The 20,869-nt window shown below is 33.7% G+C and overlaps 1 protein-coding gene across 1 annotated transcript in view; it reads right to left on the bottom strand.

The window, feature by feature from the left end:
- Nucleotides 1-545: 545 nt before the first annotated feature.
- The window catches only part of SDHAF4 (succinate dehydrogenase complex assembly factor 4), a 28,270-nt gene continuing 7,946 nt past the window's right edge, over nucleotides 546-20,869 (bottom strand). The window contains exons 2-3 of the mRNA XM_051997219.1: nucleotides 12,490-12,633; nucleotides 546-1,699 (exon numbers count right to left, since the gene is read on the bottom strand). Coding sequence (XP_051853179.1) covers nucleotides 1,590-1,699; nucleotides 12,490-12,633 — 254 coding nt within the window. The 3' untranslated portion in view covers nucleotides 546-1,589. The remainder of the gene's footprint in view (nucleotides 1,700-12,489; nucleotides 12,634-20,869) is intronic.

Below are 20,869 nucleotides of genomic sequence, written 5' to 3'. Positions count from 1 at the left end.
ACAGTATCATTGTTGAGGTATATAATGATCTCCTGGTTCTGCTCATTTCACTTAGCATCAGTTCATGTAAGTCCTCTCTGTATTCATCCCGCTGGTCATTCCTTACCAACAGATATTCTTAAATTCCATCCCACAATGCTTGTGATGAAGTCAAATTATTTGTTTATTGATATAAGGATATAATTTTGCTGCTTTATCATCTGCATATTTTTTCCTGTAATTTATTGTTTCCCCTCTACTGATATTCTTTCTATGTTGTATCAGTTGCTCTCCAGGGCAATAGTTTCCAAGTTTCATACACACACACACACACGCATATTTATAAATATATGAATAGATATAGATAAAAATATAACATTAATATTCAATAATTATTAATAATAATAAAATAATAGATCTATTTTTAGAAGTGGAGTGTTGCTTCATATTTATATACATGTGTATATATATGTTTCCCTTTTCCACAAAACAATCTATACAAAATATTTTTTTACCTTGCTTTTATTCAAGTAAAATTAAGTATTCATCACAATTTTATAATAAAAATAAAACTTACACATAAATTAAAAGTAACAAAATATCAAATGATCAAGGAACTGAATCGTCAAAAGATTAGTTTCCTCCATCAGCACAAAGGGTTGAATGCTTATGGCTCCCAATGCCAATTATTTAATCTCCTTCAGTCCTCCTTCAGTAAGAAAATTTGGTGGGGAGTATTCAAGCAGCACTGGGAGATAAAAGTGTTCAATCCCTCCCTTTAGTCAAAGGACCAGGTAATTTCCTCTTGTAACCACTTATTCTCTGTAAGCCACCTATGCTGGGAAACACTGCCTCCAGCTCTACTGGCATCCTCCCTTTCTGCAATCTTATCAACTACTGAGAATTTGATGCTAGTTTACATTTTAATTTGAACTTTATTTCCAATTAAATAAATGGATTTATTTATGCACGAATATTTTAAAATATCCAATAATTTTGGTCACTGTTCCAAATTTTTTCAACTCCACAGACTTGTCTCTTACCAATGTGATACAATCCACAACTTGGAAAATTATTTTCCCCAATACACCATAAACTCCTGAAGGCTGGGGTCTGTGCCTCTTTTTTCTTCTGTATTTCTCCTTCCCCAATCTAGCATGATGTTAGGCATTGAGAAAGCATTCTATAAGGACTTGTTTAACTGAAATGTTAGGCTTTTATGCAATAATCTGCTTGGCAAAACTTTTCTTTGCAGATAATGCAATATACATCTTGGAATTTACAACATTTTATTTCTCAGTAAAACCTTTTCAAACAATGAATCACTTTCACCCCATAAAAATTAAATTATGGAACTTATATGCAATGTTAACTGATAAATTAACAGGCAGTCCTGAACATCATCTCTTCATTAACAAATCTGTATAATAAATATGCTAATGCAGAAATATTTCCCAAGCGTAATCTTTTTTGGACTAACATTCTCCAAATCAGATGATTAAAAAAAATTTTTTTTAAAAAAAGGAACACAAAGAAATTAAATACGCAAAACTTAAATTAAATATACAACATTTAGAAGAAGAGACCAGTTTGTCAAGAGTCAGAGACCATTAAAAATCCACACAACGTCCTTTTCGTTCCCAATCTCCATATCGAGTAGGTTCAGGACCTTTGGGGCCACCTTTTTCCTTTGTAAGAGGATTGATATCACCTGGAAATTCTATAAAAAGAAAGAAAATATAAACAAAGCTCAAAATGAGCTATTAGAAATATTATAACTGCTATATATATATAAATTCTAAAGAATATTAATTATTGAGAACTACAGTTTTCAAAAATACCATTGCAAATCATTATTATAAACATTTATCTCTTCCTTCTACTGCTTCCAATTGAACAATAAAAAGATGAAGATCAAGACCCTCATAAAAAATAAGCAAAGTTAAGCAAAACTAATTTCCATCTTGGTCACATCTAAAAATAAGTTTCATTTTACTTTTTAAGTCCAACATCTCTATAGTGCCTCAGTCTCCTAAACCTGTAGTTTATTATTGCACTGATGAGAGTTCCTCTCCCTTCCCCTCCACAATAAGGTTCTTGTCATATAAATGTTCTACTATTTCTGCTTATTCTAATCTCCCTTAGTTAAAAGAGATCTTCTCACTTTCCTATGAAAATGTCTATTCCAACATTTCACATGGCACAATAATATTTTACTACCTTCACATACCAAATATGTTCAGCTCTGCCCCAGGAGGTGGTTATTTTCTTAATTTCCAGTTGCCTTTCTTTGATCTCTTTGGGTTATAGGCCTAAATAGTGGTATAATTGGACTAAAAGTTTTGCATTATTTCATAACATTTTGGGTATGTTTCAAATTGTTTCCCAGAACATCTGGATCAATTCATAGTTCCACTATCAGTACACTAGTATGCTTGTTTTCCAATAGTTCCTCCAATATAAAATTATTTTTTGGCAGTTTGAGTGGTGTGGCACTGAACAGAACAATTTAGGTAGAATTATCATTTGTTATTATATTAGCTTGGCCTACTCATGAGCAATTGATGTTTTTCCAATGGTTTAGATCTTGTGTGAAAAGTTTTTTGTAATTGTGTTCATATAGTTCCTGGGTTTGTTTTAACAGGTAGACACCCAAATGTTTTATTTTGTCTACAGTTATTTTAAATGGAATTTTCCTTTCTAACTCTTGTTGCTGAACTTTGTAAATAATATGCAGAAATGCTGATGATTTGTATAGGTTTATTTTATATTCTATAACTTTGCTAAAGCTGTTGTTTCAAGTGGGTTTTTGTCTGATTCTCTAGGACACTAAGTATACCATCATATCATCTGCAAAGAGTGATAGTTTTATCTCCTCATTGTCTAATTCCTTTAATTTCATTCTTCTCTTATTGCTAAAACCAATATTTCTAGTACAATACTGGATAATAGTAATAATAATGGGCATCCTTGTTTCACTCCGAAATTACTGAAAATGCCTCTAGCTTCTCTCCAATTACAAATAATGCTTGCTGATGGTTTTAAAAAGATGCTGCTTATCATTTAAGGAAAAATAACCTAAGGACAGGCTTAAAAATCCTCTTATATGTTTATATAGTTATATAGTTTCTTGTTTTATGCCATTCTTCCCCACTGCTGTCCATACTGACATATCCTCCAAGTGGACATGCATTGGGGATACAGAAAGAGGCAAATACAAAAAAAGACCTGTCTTTCCAGCCCCTATTCTCTTTCTCTCTTTTTTTTTTATTATGGCTTTTTATTTACAAGATATATGCATGGGTAATTTTTCAGTATTGACTCTTGTAAAACCTTCTGTTCTAACTTTTCCCTTCCTTCCCTCCACCCTCTCCCCTAAATGGCAGGTAGACCAATACATGTTAAATATGTTAAATACAATATATGTATACATATCCATACAGTTATTTTGTTGCACAAGAAAAATCGGACTTAGAAAGAAGATAAAAATAACCTGAGAAGGAAATAAAAATGGCAAGTGGACAAAAACAGAGGGAGTGGACATGCTATATTCATATTCATTTCCCATAGTTCTTTCACCGGGTGTAGCTGGTTCTCTTCATTATTGAATAAATGGAATCGATATAGTTCCTCTCATTGTTGAAGAGAGCCATGTCCATCAGAATTGATCAACATATAGTACTGTTGAAATATATAATGATATCCTGGTCCTGCTCATTTCACTCAGCATCAGTTCATATAAGTCTCTCCAGGCCTTTCTGAAATCATCCTATTGATCATTTCTTACAAGACAATAATATTCCAGAACATTCATATACCACAATTTATTCAGCCATTCTACAATTAGTGGGCATGCATTCAATTTCTAGTTTCCAGCCTTTTTCTACAAAAAGGGCTACCACAAATATTTTGGCACATATAGATCCCTTTCCCTTCTTTAAGATCTATTTGGGATATAAGCCCAGTAATAACACTGTCCAGCCCCTATTCTCATGGACAAGAAACTGAGACTGGAACTTTTGTCAATCACTAAACTAAAACCTTCAACATCCACTTTCTGTCTCTCGAATTGAAAATTTAGTGGATGCCCATCAATTGGGGAATGGTTGAATAAGTTATGGTATATGAATATAATGGAATATTATTGTTTTATAAGAAATCATTTAAAAAAAGAAAAAAAGAAAAAGAAGTCATTAGCAGGTAGATTTCAGAAAAGCCTCGAAAGACTTATATGAACTAATGAAAATGAGCAGAACCAGGAGAACATTGTACAGCAAGATTATGTGATGATCAGCTATGAGTCTTGGCTCTTCTTAGTAATGCAGTGATTCAAGACACTTCCAACAGAGTTAGGATGGAAAATGTTAATCATGTCCAGAAAGAGAACTATGGAGACTGAATGAGGCCTGAAGTATACTGTTTTAAATTTTTTTTTTGTTTGCTTTTTCTCTGTCGTGATTTTTCCTTTGTTTTCTAATTTGTCTTTCACAACATGACAAATGTGGAGATATGTTTAAAATAATTGTAAAAATATAATCTATTTCAGATTGCTTGCTGTCTTGTAGAGAAGGGAGGTAAGGGAGGGTAAAAAAATTTGGAATTCAATATCTTTTTAAAAAATAGCTTTTTATTTTTCAAAATACATGCAAAGATGATTTTCAACATTCATCCTTGCAGAATATTTGTGTAAGCCCTCTTTGCAGTGGCCAGAAACTGGAAACTGAATGGATGCCCATCAATTAGAGAACGGCTGAATAAATTGTGGTATATGAATGTTATGGAATATTGTTGTTCTGCAAGAAATGACCAACAGGATGATTTCAGAAAGGCCTGGAGAGACTTACATGAATGATGCTTAGTAAAGTGAGCAGGACCAGGAGATCATTATATACTTCAACAACAATACTATATGATGATCAATTCTGATGGATGTGGCTCTCTTCAACAATGAGATGAACCAAATCAGTTACATTTATTCAATAATGAAGAGAACTAGCTACACCCAGTGAAAGAACTCTGGGAAATGAGTATGAACCACTACATAGAATTCCCAATCCCTCTATTTTTGTCTGCCTGCATTTATGATTTCCTTCACAGATTAATTGTACATTATTTCAAAGTCTGATTCTTTTTGTACAGCAAAATAACTGTATGGACATGTATATGTATATTGTATTTAACATATACTTTAACATATTTAACATGTATTGGTCAACCTTCCATCTGGGGGAGAGGGTAAGGGGAAGGAAGGGAAAAATTGGAACAAAAAGTTTTGCAATTGTTAAGGCTGAAAAATTACCCATGCATAGATCTTGTAAATAAAAAGCTATAATAATAATTAAAAAAAAACACATTCATCCTTGCAAAAGCTTGTATTCCAATTTTTTCCCTCCCTTCCTACCTTTCCCCTTTCCTAGACAGCAAGTAATCCAATATAGGTTAAATGTGTAATTGTTCTAAACATGCCCACATTTACATAGTGCACAAGAAAAATAAGATCAAAATGGGGGGAAAAAAAAAAAAGGAAAAAATAAACAACAACAAAAGGCGAAAATGCTGTGTTGTGATCCACATTCAGTCCCTATAGTCCTTTCTCTGGATGCAGATGGCTCTCCCGATCATAAGCCTTTTCGAATTGGCCTAATCATACCTCATTGTTGAAAAGAGGCAAGTCCATCACAGTTGATCATCATATAATATTGCTGCTATGTACAATGTTCTCTTGGCTCTCTACTCACTTCACTTGACATCAGTTCATGTAAGTCTCTCCAGACCTTTCTGAAATCATCCTGCTGATTGTTTCTTACAGAACAATAATGTTCTATATTACATTCACATGCTATATAACTTATTCAGCCATTCCCCAAATATTGGGCATCCACTCAGTTCTTTGCCACTACAAAAAGGTTACTACAAACATTTTTTGCACATGTGGGTCCTTTTCCCTTTTTTAATAATCTTTTTGGGATACATGCCCAGTAGAAATACTGCTGTATCAAAGGGCATAGTTTGATAGCTCAAAGAGTATGCAGAGTTTGATAGCCCTTTGGGCACAATGGAAATCAAAATATTACAAAAATGAATGCTGAAAACTATCCTTACATGTAATTGGAAAAATAAACTACTGCTGAGTTAGGGAGGAAAAAAAATACTGGGCCACAAAAGTGCTTTCACAAAGACAGCTTATGTGTTGAATGATTCCACTGATAAACTGAGTTAATCTACTCTGTGCTTGACTCACTAAGCACAAATGTCTCAAACTAACTGATCAGCTGAGTGACATCTGATGTTCTGCTTCCAAACTGTTCCTCTATTCAGTTGAACTTATTAATCAGCAGACAATGGAATATCCATCACTTCTAATTTAGCTAACAAAGTTCTGAAATATGTTATTTCGTCTCTTATTTTTCTGAATTTAGACCTAGGTCCTTTCAAGAAACAATATAGTTTTGTTTATAGTTAATTACCAATTTTTATCTCCTAAGATAAAGAAAATTAAATTTGTCCCATAATGAAAAAGAAGTTCTAGTATTCCTATTTTCCCAGTTATTGATCTAAAAGTTCTCCCATTATTCAATTTTTCATATACAAAAGTCACTGAAGCACACTATTTTCTATAAAAGTCAGTATACTCTATTCCAATTGCCACTTCTAGGTAATTTTTCTTCTATTAATATTTTCCTTTTTTGAAATTCACTTTTAAAAAAAAATCTAGTTTAAACTAGCTCAGGATTCTATAGCAGGTTATGTTAAATCAAGTAACGTGCTTATGATTCCCAAGTCAGACGTAGCTTCAATAACTACTTCACTTAGAACTCTGGTCAGATCTCTTTGTGTACCATGGACAAAAACTTTCCTTTATAGTAAGCTGAAGTCCAGAAAGCTCAGTTCACTAAGATGCACATAAAATATGAAACCTTCAGACAAAAGTAACCAGATGATGTCAATTTGAAAATTTACACATTTACTTATGCATGTATTGGTGCTATATAAGAAAAGGGACTCTACCTATGATTTAAATGATAAAAAGAACTGAATGAGTAAAAGACCGATACAGATTGGTTATAGAGAACTGCTTATTTCTCAGGCAGATTAAGTGATTTGCTCATTCAGCCAGCCACATTTCAATGACTTTGAGATCAACTCTCCAGCCACTATTCTCTTTTGTTTTGCAGTTAGCAAACTGCTTCCTATAACCTTCATTGTTTACAGAAGCACTCCTAAATCTCCCTGCCTTAACTGAAAGCTGACTTTCCTCAGTTATGACCATTTTCCATGAAATCTCCTTCCATTCCCCCCTACACTGACAGGGCAAGTAAGATGTTTGACAAACTTCTTGTTCCCTACTGCTATTTCCAGATTACTATTCCACCACTATTACTTTCCTCTTCCAAAATCCATGTTCATCAATTTACACTAGTTTTTCCAAATCTTATTAACATCTGCAATCTATTTTTCCCTACTTCTATTCACATGTTTTACTCTAAGGTGTAATTTTCCTCTGGTTCCTTCACACTTCTAATTTCATCTAGTGAATTATAATTATCTAGCTTTACTTTTGTCTGTAAACATGGTCAGCTATTTAAAAAATATCCTTTCTAATACTCTAATCCAGTAGTTTTCAAACTTTTGTTTTCAGTATCTTTATCCTATTAAAAATTATTGAGGATCTCTTCAAAGAGTTTTTGTTTATCTGGATTATATTTATGGACATTTACCATATTGGAAAATAAACACTATTTTTGAATTTGTAAACCCTTTAAAAGGGTTTCAGAGATCCCCAGAATTCTCTAGACCATACTTTGAGAACCACTGCTCTGATCCCTTTCTTTCTATCCACTGGGAAATTTGTTTGTACTTTTCTAAAGGAATTTTTCACATATTGCTTTGCATGGGAAAAAAAATTATTTTGCCCTATGGAAAAAAGTTATTCTGCCCTATAGTAGAAAGAGCAAATCAAAAGATTTGATTTCAAAACTCAGCTTAACCACTTACTAGCCTTATGACTTGGACAAGTCATTTTATATCTAAGTCTCAGTTTCTTCATTTATAAAATGGGAATAGTAAATGTACTACCTGACTCATAGGGTTGCCCTAAGAATCAAAGCTACATATAATACTTTGAAGACCTGAAATCAATGTATCAATGTAAACTCTTCTTAAAGTTGACTATTTCTCACCTCCTCTATTAGATTAAAAACTCCTAGATACTAGAGACGTGATTTATTCATCTCTGCAACACCACATTACCTCACCATTTTCTGGTAGTGAGCAACAAATGAAGGCATATTAGACATATTAATTAAAGATTACACATTTATGGAAAGAAATGTGGGGCACCCAGCATCTTATTATTTTGTGAACAGATTAGGTTATCTAAGAGTTACATAATTTGTTGGGCATTTCCCACAAACTTCTGAAAATGTTTTACCATCTTTTTTTTTTTTGGTATATTATGCTAGCTCAAAGAACCTAAAGGAAGTCAAGATTTATATATTTATAAACAAAGCAACAGTTATCTTCCAAATACTTGTTTTTAAAATTGCTTCTAGGTTTTCCATTTCCTACTCATAGAATCATACAATTTTAAAACTGGAAAATATGTTCTGCTTTGCTTTTGAAATGCTTGTAATTTCTCTGAATTTAATTGCCTCATTCTTATGTTTTTCGCTATCTACTGGCATACTCATACTTAGAACCTCATAGTTTTGAAACTGTTCCACCTGTAATATCTTTTTATTTTTTATCCTTTTTCTATTTAATGTCTCATTTTGGCTTCTAATGTAAACAAATTACTAAAATTGAAATATTTTTCTCAATTAGCTCTAGCTCCATGCCCCATCCCTATATTATTTATCAAACACCCTAAAATCTCTTAGGTTTAAATACCAAGGTTACTGGTGATATAATTTATTAATATCACAATAACAAACCAAATCTAAATAATTATTTAAAATATATCAGTACTGAGGAAGATCACAAAATCATTATTATTACACTTGCTGATTTCTCAGTTGGGGAAAAAACAGTCCCTTCATTTACTTCTCCCAGGATAGTAATTAAGTTTTCTTCTCAAGAATTCTCTTCATGTTTCTTTGTAAGAGTTATACATCAGTTCCCTAATAACAGTTAATACCTAGCATTTATATAGTGTTTACTATGTGACAGGAACTATGCTAACAGTTCTCCTTAGAGACTCTTCATATAACAGTGGTTAAAGTATAAATGTCTACTGCCTCTTAAAGATACAGTAATTGATCTCTGGGAGAAGTTATTGAATTTAGTACTACATATGTATCTGTATTTCCTTCCTCTTCCTCAATATAGATTACAAACTCTTCAACAAATGAGACTAAGTCTATTTTTTTGTATCTTTTCTTTTTTATACATATTTTTTATTATATAATGTCTATTGTTTGTTTTTGATTAAAGCCTTTTATTTTAAAAACATATGCATATATAATTTTCAACATTCATCCTTGCAAAACCTTGTGTTCCAAATTTTTTTCCTCTCCCTTCTTCCCATCCCCTTTCCCAGACAGTAAATAATCCAATATGTTAAATGTGCAATTCTTTTATACATATTTCCATAAGTATCATGTGCACCTTTTCTTAGAACAACAGTGTTAACATTTTTGAAAATAATTATTTGGTAATATGTGATAAATGAGCTCATTAACTGACTCATGAATTTTACTATTCCCTATCATCATGTTTTGGAGAAAAATGCCCTCTAGTTGAGATAACTCTTTGAATTTTATAAAGCCTCTGATAATTAGGATGTGAATATCTCTGGAAAATACTTTAAATAAAAACTAAGATAGCAATCACCAGCTGTTATCCTTAAAAATATGAGCAGTTTAGGGCAGTTTCCTAGGTCCTTTATGCTATATGCAGGCAAACAAAAATTCTCTTTGGCAACACAAGCATGGGTGCTCTATCTAATGTCAGTTCTAAAAGGGTCAACCCACGTAATACCCACATTAGCAACCTGGATACCTTAGAATCAGCTGGAGTCAGGATAAGCAAAAGTCCTTAGTCTTTACTCTTGGTCTTTAGAGGTAGGATTGAATTGGATGGAAGCAGAATCTCTCTGACCTTCCTTCTTCATCCCCCGCCCAGAGTGACCCTGGCTAGTCTTACTCTATCCCCTAGTCCCTCCTACAATTCTCTGTATACACCAATCATTGAGCCAGCACAGGATAGTGGGAAGAGCCATTTTCCAAGTATATTCTAATAGAGTATTGTCCAATTGGTAATTAGCCTTAAGTGCTTGGTTGTCCGGACCTTAGTACATGAACTCACAAAGTTTCAGCCCTTTACAAACCCAGAGAAAGACACAAATTCACCTATGAGAATACTAACGAACATATCACCTATGAAATACCAGTGTAGGAGAAAATTTTCCAAAACACATTTTTTAATAAAATTTTTCTTACTGTTTTTGCAATAAATTTTCTCAGCAAACTCAGATCACCAAGTGTCAGAGGATTTTCTAATTGAAGCTGGCATATATAGTTCCAGATAAACTATCTCCAAAGGGGAAGCAGCTAATAACAATACATTTCCAGTAAAGTGTGGCTACCTTTCCCTGACAAATACCTATGTTTTGGGGCCAAATCTCATCCTTTCCAGTGATTGCTGGGACTATCATTTCAGAATTAGCATGCCTTTATAGTATGAAATGAATAGGTATTTGGCATTCCAAGTCACTGGCATTCTGGAATCATAAAACATTTCTGTTGTCACTTGCAAAGAACTTCAGTTGTTCCACACAAGTGTGATAAAAGTCATAAGTGACAGTCTTATTTAGAGTATTTTTCAAAGTTTATAACATGGTGAAAGATCTAGTTAGCAGATTGAAAAGTTTGTGGGTGCTATATTACTAAAGTAAACAAATTAAAGACTAACCAATAGAAAATTACAAAACTGAAAGAGCACCAGAGGGACCAGATTAAAAAAATCTGGAATGGGATCAATATGCAAAAAAACTGAGTATCAGAATTGAGATCCAGGAATTTTGATTTAAAAGTCAAGAATTATTTGTGTTCTCAGCATGTTGTCTTTGTGTGGAAGAGATAGAAAAGCCAATAGTGGAGTCTGGAAATTTTTTTTTGCTGCTTTGAGAACTCTGCCACAAAGCAATACAAAACTGCATTTTGATGATGTATTTTATCACAATTTTCAACTCGCCTCCAGATCTACTTATACTACTATTACAATGAAGTGATTCATACTCAGAAATATTTAGTTAGTATCTCCATTATAAACATCTTCATGAAAAGGTAGACTACTTCTACACAAACTGCCAAAGAAATTAGAAATCTCACTTTTCTTACAGTCTTTTCAATACCAGGTAACTAGTTCATTAATAATTTTGGAGTTGCTTATTAGATTGCTGTATGTTAATATCAAAGAAAAAGTAATTTTCTACAAATTGAAAAGACTCTGTTGGTGGTCTAGGATAAAAAGGATTCATTACGATTTTGTACTTGCAAAATCCTCCATTATTTTATTAAAGTCTGACAATCAATATATTGATTTAACAATTGCCTTCAATTTATCCTCATTTTTGAAATAATTCCTTCAATTAGTCAAAGTTTTTTTTCTGTTGATATGAAGGTAGTTAGGTGGTACATTGGATAGAGCACTGGCCCTGGAGTCAGTAGGACTTGAGTTCAAATCCAGCCACAGATACTTACCAGTTGTATGATCCTGGGAAAGTCATTTAACCCCAACTAGCTGATCAGTTACTTGCACCAATTAGCAGATCACTATCTTCTCTCCAACTTACTTATATTTGGTATTCTCCTTGGCACTAAGAGGTTAAGTAACAACCAGAGCACACAGAAATTGTCATTTATCCTTCGTTCTCAAAGAGGACCATGACATCAGGGAGGTGATGCTCTACATGCAAGTGAAGTAAGAGACAACAGTGCAAGTCTCACTTTCTCCTCTGGAGACATCTGGATCCAGGGGCCAGATATAGCTCAGGACAACTGGAAATGGCCCACCTTGGCCTTTTTAAGCTAAGGTCTTCAACAGATCTCAATTTAACTGAGGCTATACCTATTCTGTAATTAAGGCTTAGTTGCAACTAAAGCAAAGAATCTCTTCTTTTACCTAGCCCAAAAAACCGAAACAAACAAGAAACCCCCAACTAACTAACTAAACGAATGAAGGAATCTGGGAGGGGAAGACCTTCAAGGTTTCTGGGCAAAGCAGAAATAATTGCTATTTACATTTAATCTAAGTCAAATGGGACCCAAACAATGACTAAAAGGACCTTTTGGTGGCCAATTAAAATCAGATTGGTTTTGGTTCAAGACCTGGTCTTTAAAAAAGAAATCTAGCCAGTAAAACCCCCAAGCTATCTCATCTGAAGATCGTTCATGTGACATAACTGGCTATCTATTCACTATGCTTCTCAAAAAATATAAATTTTTATTATACTTATGTGTGTAAGTATATATGTATGTGTGTACATGTACAGATTTTTCTTATACTTACTTTCTAGTGGTTCTTGTTCTAAATTGGAATCTTCTGGAGAATCAAATCGTCCTTGTGGTAATTTGGGCTTCTTAAGTTCTTGCTTGCTTGGTCTAGATTGTCCTTGACTAGAATTTGCTCTTCCCAAAGAATTACTCAGGAATCCTATTAAAGTGGATAAATGTAAAGATGAGAAATAAGACATTTTATTTTTTCCAAATAAAATCAAAGAATACGTAAAATAAGAAACAAATTTTAAAATGCCCTAAACTCCTACAAACAAATCAGCAAAAAGTTTCAAAAAGATAAAAAATTAGAAACAAAGTAGGTACCTATCAATTGAGAATTAGCTGAAACACTGTGATATATTGAAGAGATTATTATACCTCCAATGGAGAAAAAAAGACCAATATGCAGAATTCAAAGGAAAATGGGAAAACTTCTTTCTATATAGCTGGTGGAAATGGGGAGATACAATCAGGAACACCTCAGTTCAATTTTTACTTCAGATTCCCCATTGTAAAAGAGGATATAAAAGTATCTGTCTCACAGAGTTGTGGTGAGGATCAAATACAATTTCTTAAATCAAGCACTCTGCAGATCTTAAAAACTTAGAAATGATGGCTAATCGAAGATCATAGATCTAGAACTAGTGGGAGCCTCAAAGCCCATCTATCTAGTCTACCTCTCATTTAATTGATGAGAAAATTGAGGCCCAGGGAGATTTTATAGCTTTGGCTTCTAAACTAAGAAGTAGGTATTCTTTCCACTGCATTCTATAGCCTCTTTTTACTACATGAAATTATGCAGAATGAAGAAAACAGAACCAGAAGAAATATATATATATATATATATATTCCTAAAAAAATGTAAAAGACTACCAAAGGAATCTGAACTCTGAGTAAATGTTCAAATCTCAGTACTGCAAACATTTGTAAAGTAGACTGACCTTTTGGTTTAGAGAAGAGGTGAGAAATGCCCAGCCCATGGACTATGTAAGCCTTGTGAAATCATTTGCTAAAGGAACTTCAGGCATTTTAAGCTCAAAGTCAGGTACAACTATCTTCCATTGCCTGAGTTTTGAAAAGTAATAATTTTGTATGGCCCTTGAATGGTGTTATAAATATGCCAATGGATCTTGACAGAAAAAAAGTTCCCCACCCCTGGTTCAGAGGTATCGGATTACTAGTATAAAATGTTTCATGGAGTTAGAGGTAGTTGGGTGCTTAGAGTGAAAGAGATACGAGTATGAATCCTGCTTGGGCACCTACTAGCTGTATGACCTGTCTATTTGGTTTCCTTGCCTGTAAAATGAGGATAATAACCTCTCAAGGTTATTTTTAGAATCAAATAAACATTTAGTACAGTGCCCAGCACATAAAAAGATATTTAACAAATGTCTGTTTCTTTCTCAATATGTTGGCTGGTTTCTTTGCTTTGTCATAATTGAGGAGAGTATGTGGAGTGGGGAGAAAGAATATAAACTTTCCAGGTAAATTCAATGACCTTGTAAAGCTGAAGAAATTAATAGAAAAACTAAATTCTAGACTAGCTATTTGGAATCTTTTAGTTGCAGCACCCATTTATACTCACAACTGAATTTTCAAAATGGTTTCTGCAACTCAATCTGTTTTGAAATGTTGTTTTGATTGAAATACGTGAGGAAATTTTAGCCTTCCACAGATATGTAGTTGGAAAAGAGAAGAGTATTTTGATAGTCTTTACAAATACATGGATATTCTAATACTAAAATAAAACTTGATAAATAATCAGTTTTTAAGATTAGCTACCATCAATCAGTACTGTGTGCTGTTATTAAAATTTAAGAGTCTCTCTTGCATTTTGAATGACTCTTACCCCTGGTATTATTTTATAACATCATAAATTGTTCATTTGAAAATATTGGTTTACTAAATTATGCAACCTTCCCCAAAGTTAAAAAGTTTCATTATACAATATCAGAACATGACATTCATTGATATCACTATTTCATCAGAAAAATCTTTTAGTCAAAATCACAGTAACAAATACAAATTTTACATAATTTTGATTTTCAACACAATTTTAATTTTACTTCAAGTGATAGGTTCAATTTGTTCACTAACCAAACAAATCAACAACTACCGAATATATATAGTTTCCAACTAGCCTTATTTTGTAAATTGTTCTTTCAAGTAAAAATATTATTTAATGAAAAAAACAGGGAGTTTGGCTAGAAATTCAAACAACTGCACAAATGCTTTTCAATGAGACAATTACAATATTTCATATGTTCTTTTTATTACATCATAAAGAATATGAAAAGGTTAGGTGCTCAAAGGTGGACATTTAATCAAAATAATTTCTTATTGAGTCATCAAAGGTTGACTATCTTAAATAAACTGGCATCTTTATTTTGTTTGTACTATTAGAAGTGTCAGTGAAGAACACAATGACTACTAGTGTAGTTTGGTGTCAGTTTTACCTACATTGCTTTTGGACCTTCAATGCAAATGTCAAATGAATTGTTTCCAAATAATGAGATCAAAAATTATTATTCAATACTTTAAATATTTCTGATATTTACAACAGAAGTGCTGATGATACCACTAGTAGTCATCTCTAGGACCTTACTACATTAAAAAAATAAATAAATACAAAATAATTGGAGGTGTCCATATTAACAATCAGGAGGTTCAGAAAAGTAGTGGTATCTAAAGAAGGTGGTGTCTAAACTGACTTTTGAGTAAAACTAGGGTGATTATCAAGAGTCAAAAGGAAGGAAACAGGAGATGGAATATGTAAGGTACATTAAGAAAGCCAATACAGCTCAACCACAGTGCCAGAAGGGAAGTACTTATATTAACAAGGTTGGAAAGGTAGAGTAGAGCCAAATCAAAAAGGTTTTAAAAGCAAAAAGGAGGAATTTATATTTTTTATACTAAAGGGACACATTGATTAACTGATATGGTCAGATTTTCAAGATAAGAAAATCAGTTGTATAGATGATGGATTGGAGTAGGGAGAGAGGAAAGCAGACCAATTAAGAAGTGCAATAGTCTTGAAACTATTACCACTCAGATGAAAGAGTGTTCCAAATCATTATTGATCAGAGAAATGCAAATTAAGACAACTCTGAGATACCACTACACACCTGTCAGATTGGCTAAGATGACAGGAAAAAATAATGATGAATGTTGGAGGGGATGCGGGAAAACTGGGACACTAATGCATTGTTGGTGGAGTTGTGAACGAATCCAACCATTCTGGAGAGCAATCTGGAATTATGCCCAAAAAATTATCAAATTGTGCATACCCTTTGATCCAGCAGTGTTTCTATTGGGCTTATATCCCAAAGAAATACTAAAGAAGGGAAAGGGACCTGTATGTGCCAAAATGTTTGTAGCAGCACTGTTTGTAGTGGCTAGAAACTGGAAAATGAATGGATGCCCATCAATTGGAGAATGGCTGGGTAAATTGTGGTATATGAATGTTATGGAATATTATTGTTCTGTAAGAAATGACCAGCAGGATGAATACAGAGAGGACTGGCGAGACTTACATGAACTGATGCTAAGTGAAATGAGCAGAACCAGGAGATCATTATACACTTTGACAACGATATTGTATGAGGACATATTTTGATGGAAGTGGATTTCTTTGACAAAGAGACCTGAGTTTCAATTGATAAATGACAGAAAAAAGCAGCTACACCCAAAGAAAGAACACTGGGAAACGAATGTAAACTATCTGCATTTTTGTTTTTCTTCCCGGGTTATTTATACCTTCTGAATCCAATTCTCCCTAAGCAACAAGAGAACTGTTCGGTTCTGCAAACATATATTGTATCTAGGATATACTGCAACATATCCAACATATAAAGGACTGCTTGCCATCTAGGGGAGGGGGTGGAGGGAGGGAGGGGAAAAAAAAATCGGAACAGAAACGAGTGTCAATATAAAGTAATTATTAAATAAAAAATTAAAAAAAAATAAAAAAAAAAAAAAAAAAAAAAAAGAAGTGCAATAGTCCAGAAAAAGATGGTGAGGATCTGAACTAAAATTGTATTCATGTGAATAGAGAGAGAAGGAAAGTGAGAAATGTTGTTGAAGTAAAAATGACAAGACTTGGCACAGAATAGATCAGACATTTATATAGACTTTTTATAAGCATTACCAAACTCCCTTTGGCAACGTACACCAAATCTTTTATAAACTCTTTACTGGTGGAAAGTAACATACATTAAAATCTATAATAAAGAATGGTATATGGGCCCTTGTAAGATATCAGAAATTGAAATAATAAGAATCATCCACTAAAATTAATGATTATCTTGCACAAATAGAATTCACATTTGCACCTATGTGTTATTTTTTATTGTATTATGATCTGAAAAAATATATTTAATATTGCATTTGTTTGTGACTTTTATGCTCTAATATATGGTCAGTTTCCGTTAAAGTGCCACATTGTAAGTGAGAAAAGTGCATACTCCTTTCCAGTCTCATTCAATTTTCTCTAGCTATCATTTTCTTTCAAAGTCCTATTCATCTTTTTAACATCTTTCTCATTTATGGTTATATTTATCTAGTTCTGAAAAGGGAAAGTTGAGGTCTCCCAATTTTATTGTCTATTTCCTCCTGTAACTAACTTTTAAAAAATTATCTAGATGCTTGGTGTGCATCTAATATTACTTCATTGTTTATGATGCCATTTAGCAAAATGTTGTTTCCTTTATTGTCTTTTTCAACTAAGTTTATTTTTGCTTTTGCATTATCTAAGATATACTTCAGCAGAAGGATAATAATATTCCACTCCATCCCCTTTATTCTAACTCTGTGTCTGTTTCAAGGATTTTCTTTTAAACAACATATTGTTTGATTCTGTTTTCTAATCCATTATGCCATCCACTTATGTTTTGTGGATAAGTTCATTCCATTCACAGTTATGAGTGTTATTTTCCTCTTATCCTATTTTAATATCTATTCTTCCCTCTTTTTATCCTGACTCTCCTCAAAAGAAATGTTTTGCTTCTGAACACTGCCTCCCTAAATCCATTCTCCTTTTAATCACTACCCATTTCCTCTTCCAGTCCATCTCCTCTCCTCATCTATTCATTTTTTTTCCCTGAGAATATTCTAACATAATTGACTCATACCTGTTTCTTCTATGTAGAATTCATCTCTTCAGTCATGTCCAACTCTTCACAACTCCATTTGGGATTTTCTTGGCAAAGGTATTGGAATGGCTTGCCATATCCTTCTCCAACTCACTGTCCTAATAATTCTAACATTCTTCTGACTTAACCATTCTGGAGAGCAATTTGGAACTATGCCCAAAGAATTATAAAACCATGCATACCCTTTGATCCAGCAGTGCCTCTACTGAGTCTGTATCCCCAAAAGATCATAAAAGGACCCACAAATGTGCAAAAATGTTTGTAGGAGTCCTTTTTTCCCTTTTAAAATTACACATACATTTTTTGGTGAGGCAATTAGGGTTGTGACTTGCCCAGGATCACACAGCATATGAAGTATGAGTCATTTGAATTCAGCTTCTCCTAACTTCTGGGCTGGTTCTCTATTCATTGTGCCATCTAACTGCCCTTTTTATTGCAGCAAAGAACTGGAAAGTGTGGGATGCCCATCATTTGGAGAATGGCTAGATAAGTTATGGTATATGAAAGTCATGGAATATTATTGTTTTCTAAGAAATGAACAGGCTGATCTGTTGAACTAACGTTGAGTAAAGTGAGCAGAACCAGGAGAACATTAAACATAATAACAATAAAGTAATGTGATGGATTTGGTTTTTTTCAAAAATGAGGTAATTCAACAAGGCAATTTCAATAGATTTAAGTGCCCTCTCTGGAGAATTAGGGAGGCTGAATGTGGATCAAAGCACAGTACTTTCTCACCTTTTGTTGTTCCTTTTTTTTTCTTGCCACTTTTAATTTAATTTTTCTTGCACAGCACGACGAATATGGAAATATGTTTAGAAGAATTACATATTTAACCTATATTGAACTGCTTGCTATCTTGGAGAGGGGAAAGTAGAAGAGGGAGGGAGAAAAATGTGTAACACAAGGTTTTGCAAAGGTGAAAGTTAAAAACTATCTTCACATATATTTGGAAAAATAAAATACTATAGAAAATAATGATAACCTTCTTAAGAGTTACATGTATTGGGGGGGAAGGGGGAGGAGGGCAGTTAGGTGGCATAGTGGTTAGAGCACTAGCCCTGAAGTCAGGAGGACCTGAGTTCAAATCTGACCTGACACTTAACACCTCCAAAACCCTGTGATCCTCAGCAAATCACTTAATCCCAATTGCTTCAGGAGAAAAAAAAAAGTTTGTATCATCATCCCATATAAGAATAGAATTTAACCTTATTAAATCCCTTACGATTTCTTTCATGTTTACCTTTTTATGATTCTTGAATATTCTATTAGAATATCAAATTTTCTTTCTTTTTTTTTTAAATTAAAGCTTTTTATTTACAAAGCATATGCATGAGTAATTTTCCTAACATTGACCCTTGCATAACCTTTTGTTCCAAAATTTCCCCTCCTTCTCCCCACCCCTCCCTTAGCTGGCAGATAGTCCAATATGTGTTAAATATTATTGAAATACATGTTAGATCAAATATATGTTTACATATTTATACAGTTATGTTGGAATCCTTACTAACTGCTAACTAATTAGAGTTGATCTAATCTTACAAGAAGATGTTTTGGGCAGAACCTGAAACAAGGTACTAAGTAGAACTATTTAATACAAGGATTGTGTTCACACCTTTACTCATTGGAGTTCAATGAGTTCACACCTCCCTTGAAGCTCTTTGGGCCAGAGAGCACTATGGGAGAAAACCCACAATCCCTCTCTTGAAGGAGCATAAATAGAGCTTCAATGGGCCAGTCAAAGAAGTTCTTCAGAGTGAAGAAGCTACAAGTTGAGATTTCACCGGAATGACATGAAGAGTGGAGCTGGCTGGAGGCTGAAGAAAGCAGAGGCAGAGGCTGAAGGACAAAACCTTTGGATTTGGCGACATTCGGAGGGAGCTCTTGGAACCAAGCAGAGAGATAGGCCTCTAAGCTAACCGGGCTATATTGGAGATAATAAAAGATCTCAACTTTTATCACCTGGTTGCATTTGGGAAGAAGATCACCACATTTTGGCGCCCAACGTGGGGCTAACAGACCCCCCCCCCCCCCAGTGGATTTCAATGGAAAAGCTACGATCCTGATTCAAGTGGAAAAGCCTCTGATCCTGATCCAGTGGAAAAGACTTCAACCCAGAAATTAGGGTGAGTGCAACAAAGAAATTTTGTTAGAAGAGTTAAAGTAGAATTTCAGCTAAGATGGGACAGATATTTAGAAAACACCCTGTTTCTGTTCAAGGAAAATGTTTAGAGAGCATTGTCAAAATTATGGAAAGCCAAGGTTTAATTATAAGTTTACAGCAAATCACTGAATTTTTACAAACTGTAAAGGACATATGTCCTTGTTTCTCTCTTGATAAGGAATTAGATCTAAATGAATGGAAATTGGTTGGAGAGGATCTTTGTCAATTCTATGATAAAAATGGGCCTAACTCAATAATTAATACATATAATGTAATACAATTGGCTATAAGAAGTTATTTAAGTGATAGAATGATGAAAAGGAAAGTACAGGAGGAAAAAGTGCCAACTTTACTAGGTGAAAAGGAGGACGGATCAGATGAGAATGGAGTTAATTACAATTCTGAGCATGATACTTCACAGCAGGAGGAATTAGGTGATTCCACATCTCATGACCCTCCCCCCGCAATTAACCCTTCATGGGTGGAACAAGGGGGAGGGAGAGAGACAGAAACACAGTCAGCTTCTCCTGTAAAGCAGAATTTGACAAGATTAGAAAAAGCATTAATTAAAGCAAAAAATGAAGGAGAAGATATATCTGATTTTATAAATGCATATCCTGTGATTGAAGAGCTCAACTCCTCAGGTCAAAAAGAGAGAAAATACACTCCTTTTAATTTGGGAAAAATTAAAGATTTGAAAAAGGGTTGCACTCTTTATGGGGCTACATCATCTTATGTGAAGATGTTACTGGATAATTTGTCTTATGAAATCTTAACCCCAAATGACTGGAAATCCATCGCTAAAACATGTCTTGAACCGGGACAAAATTTATTGTGGCTTTCAGAGTTTCATGAATTATGTAGGATTCAAGCCCAACGCAATAGGCAAACAGGAGCTATTGTACAAGTTGCTTTTGACCAACTAGCTGGAGAAGGTCAGTATGCAGAGAGTTCAGAACAGATTTATTATCCCATAACAGTGTATGAGCAAATTTCTAAGGCTGCAATAAAAGCTTGGAATTCTCTCCCTGGACAGAAAGATGGAAATAATGCTTTCACAAAAATAGAGCAAGGTCCCA

The sequence above is a fragment of the Antechinus flavipes genome, chromosome 4 (genome assembly GCF_016432865.1).
Source record: "Antechinus flavipes isolate AdamAnt ecotype Samford, QLD, Australia chromosome 4, AdamAnt_v2, whole genome shotgun sequence".
In the NCBI taxonomy this organism is placed as follows: domain Eukaryota; kingdom Metazoa; phylum Chordata; class Mammalia; order Dasyuromorphia; family Dasyuridae; genus Antechinus; species Antechinus flavipes.
This window is presented reverse-complemented; position numbering and strand designations above follow the sequence as displayed.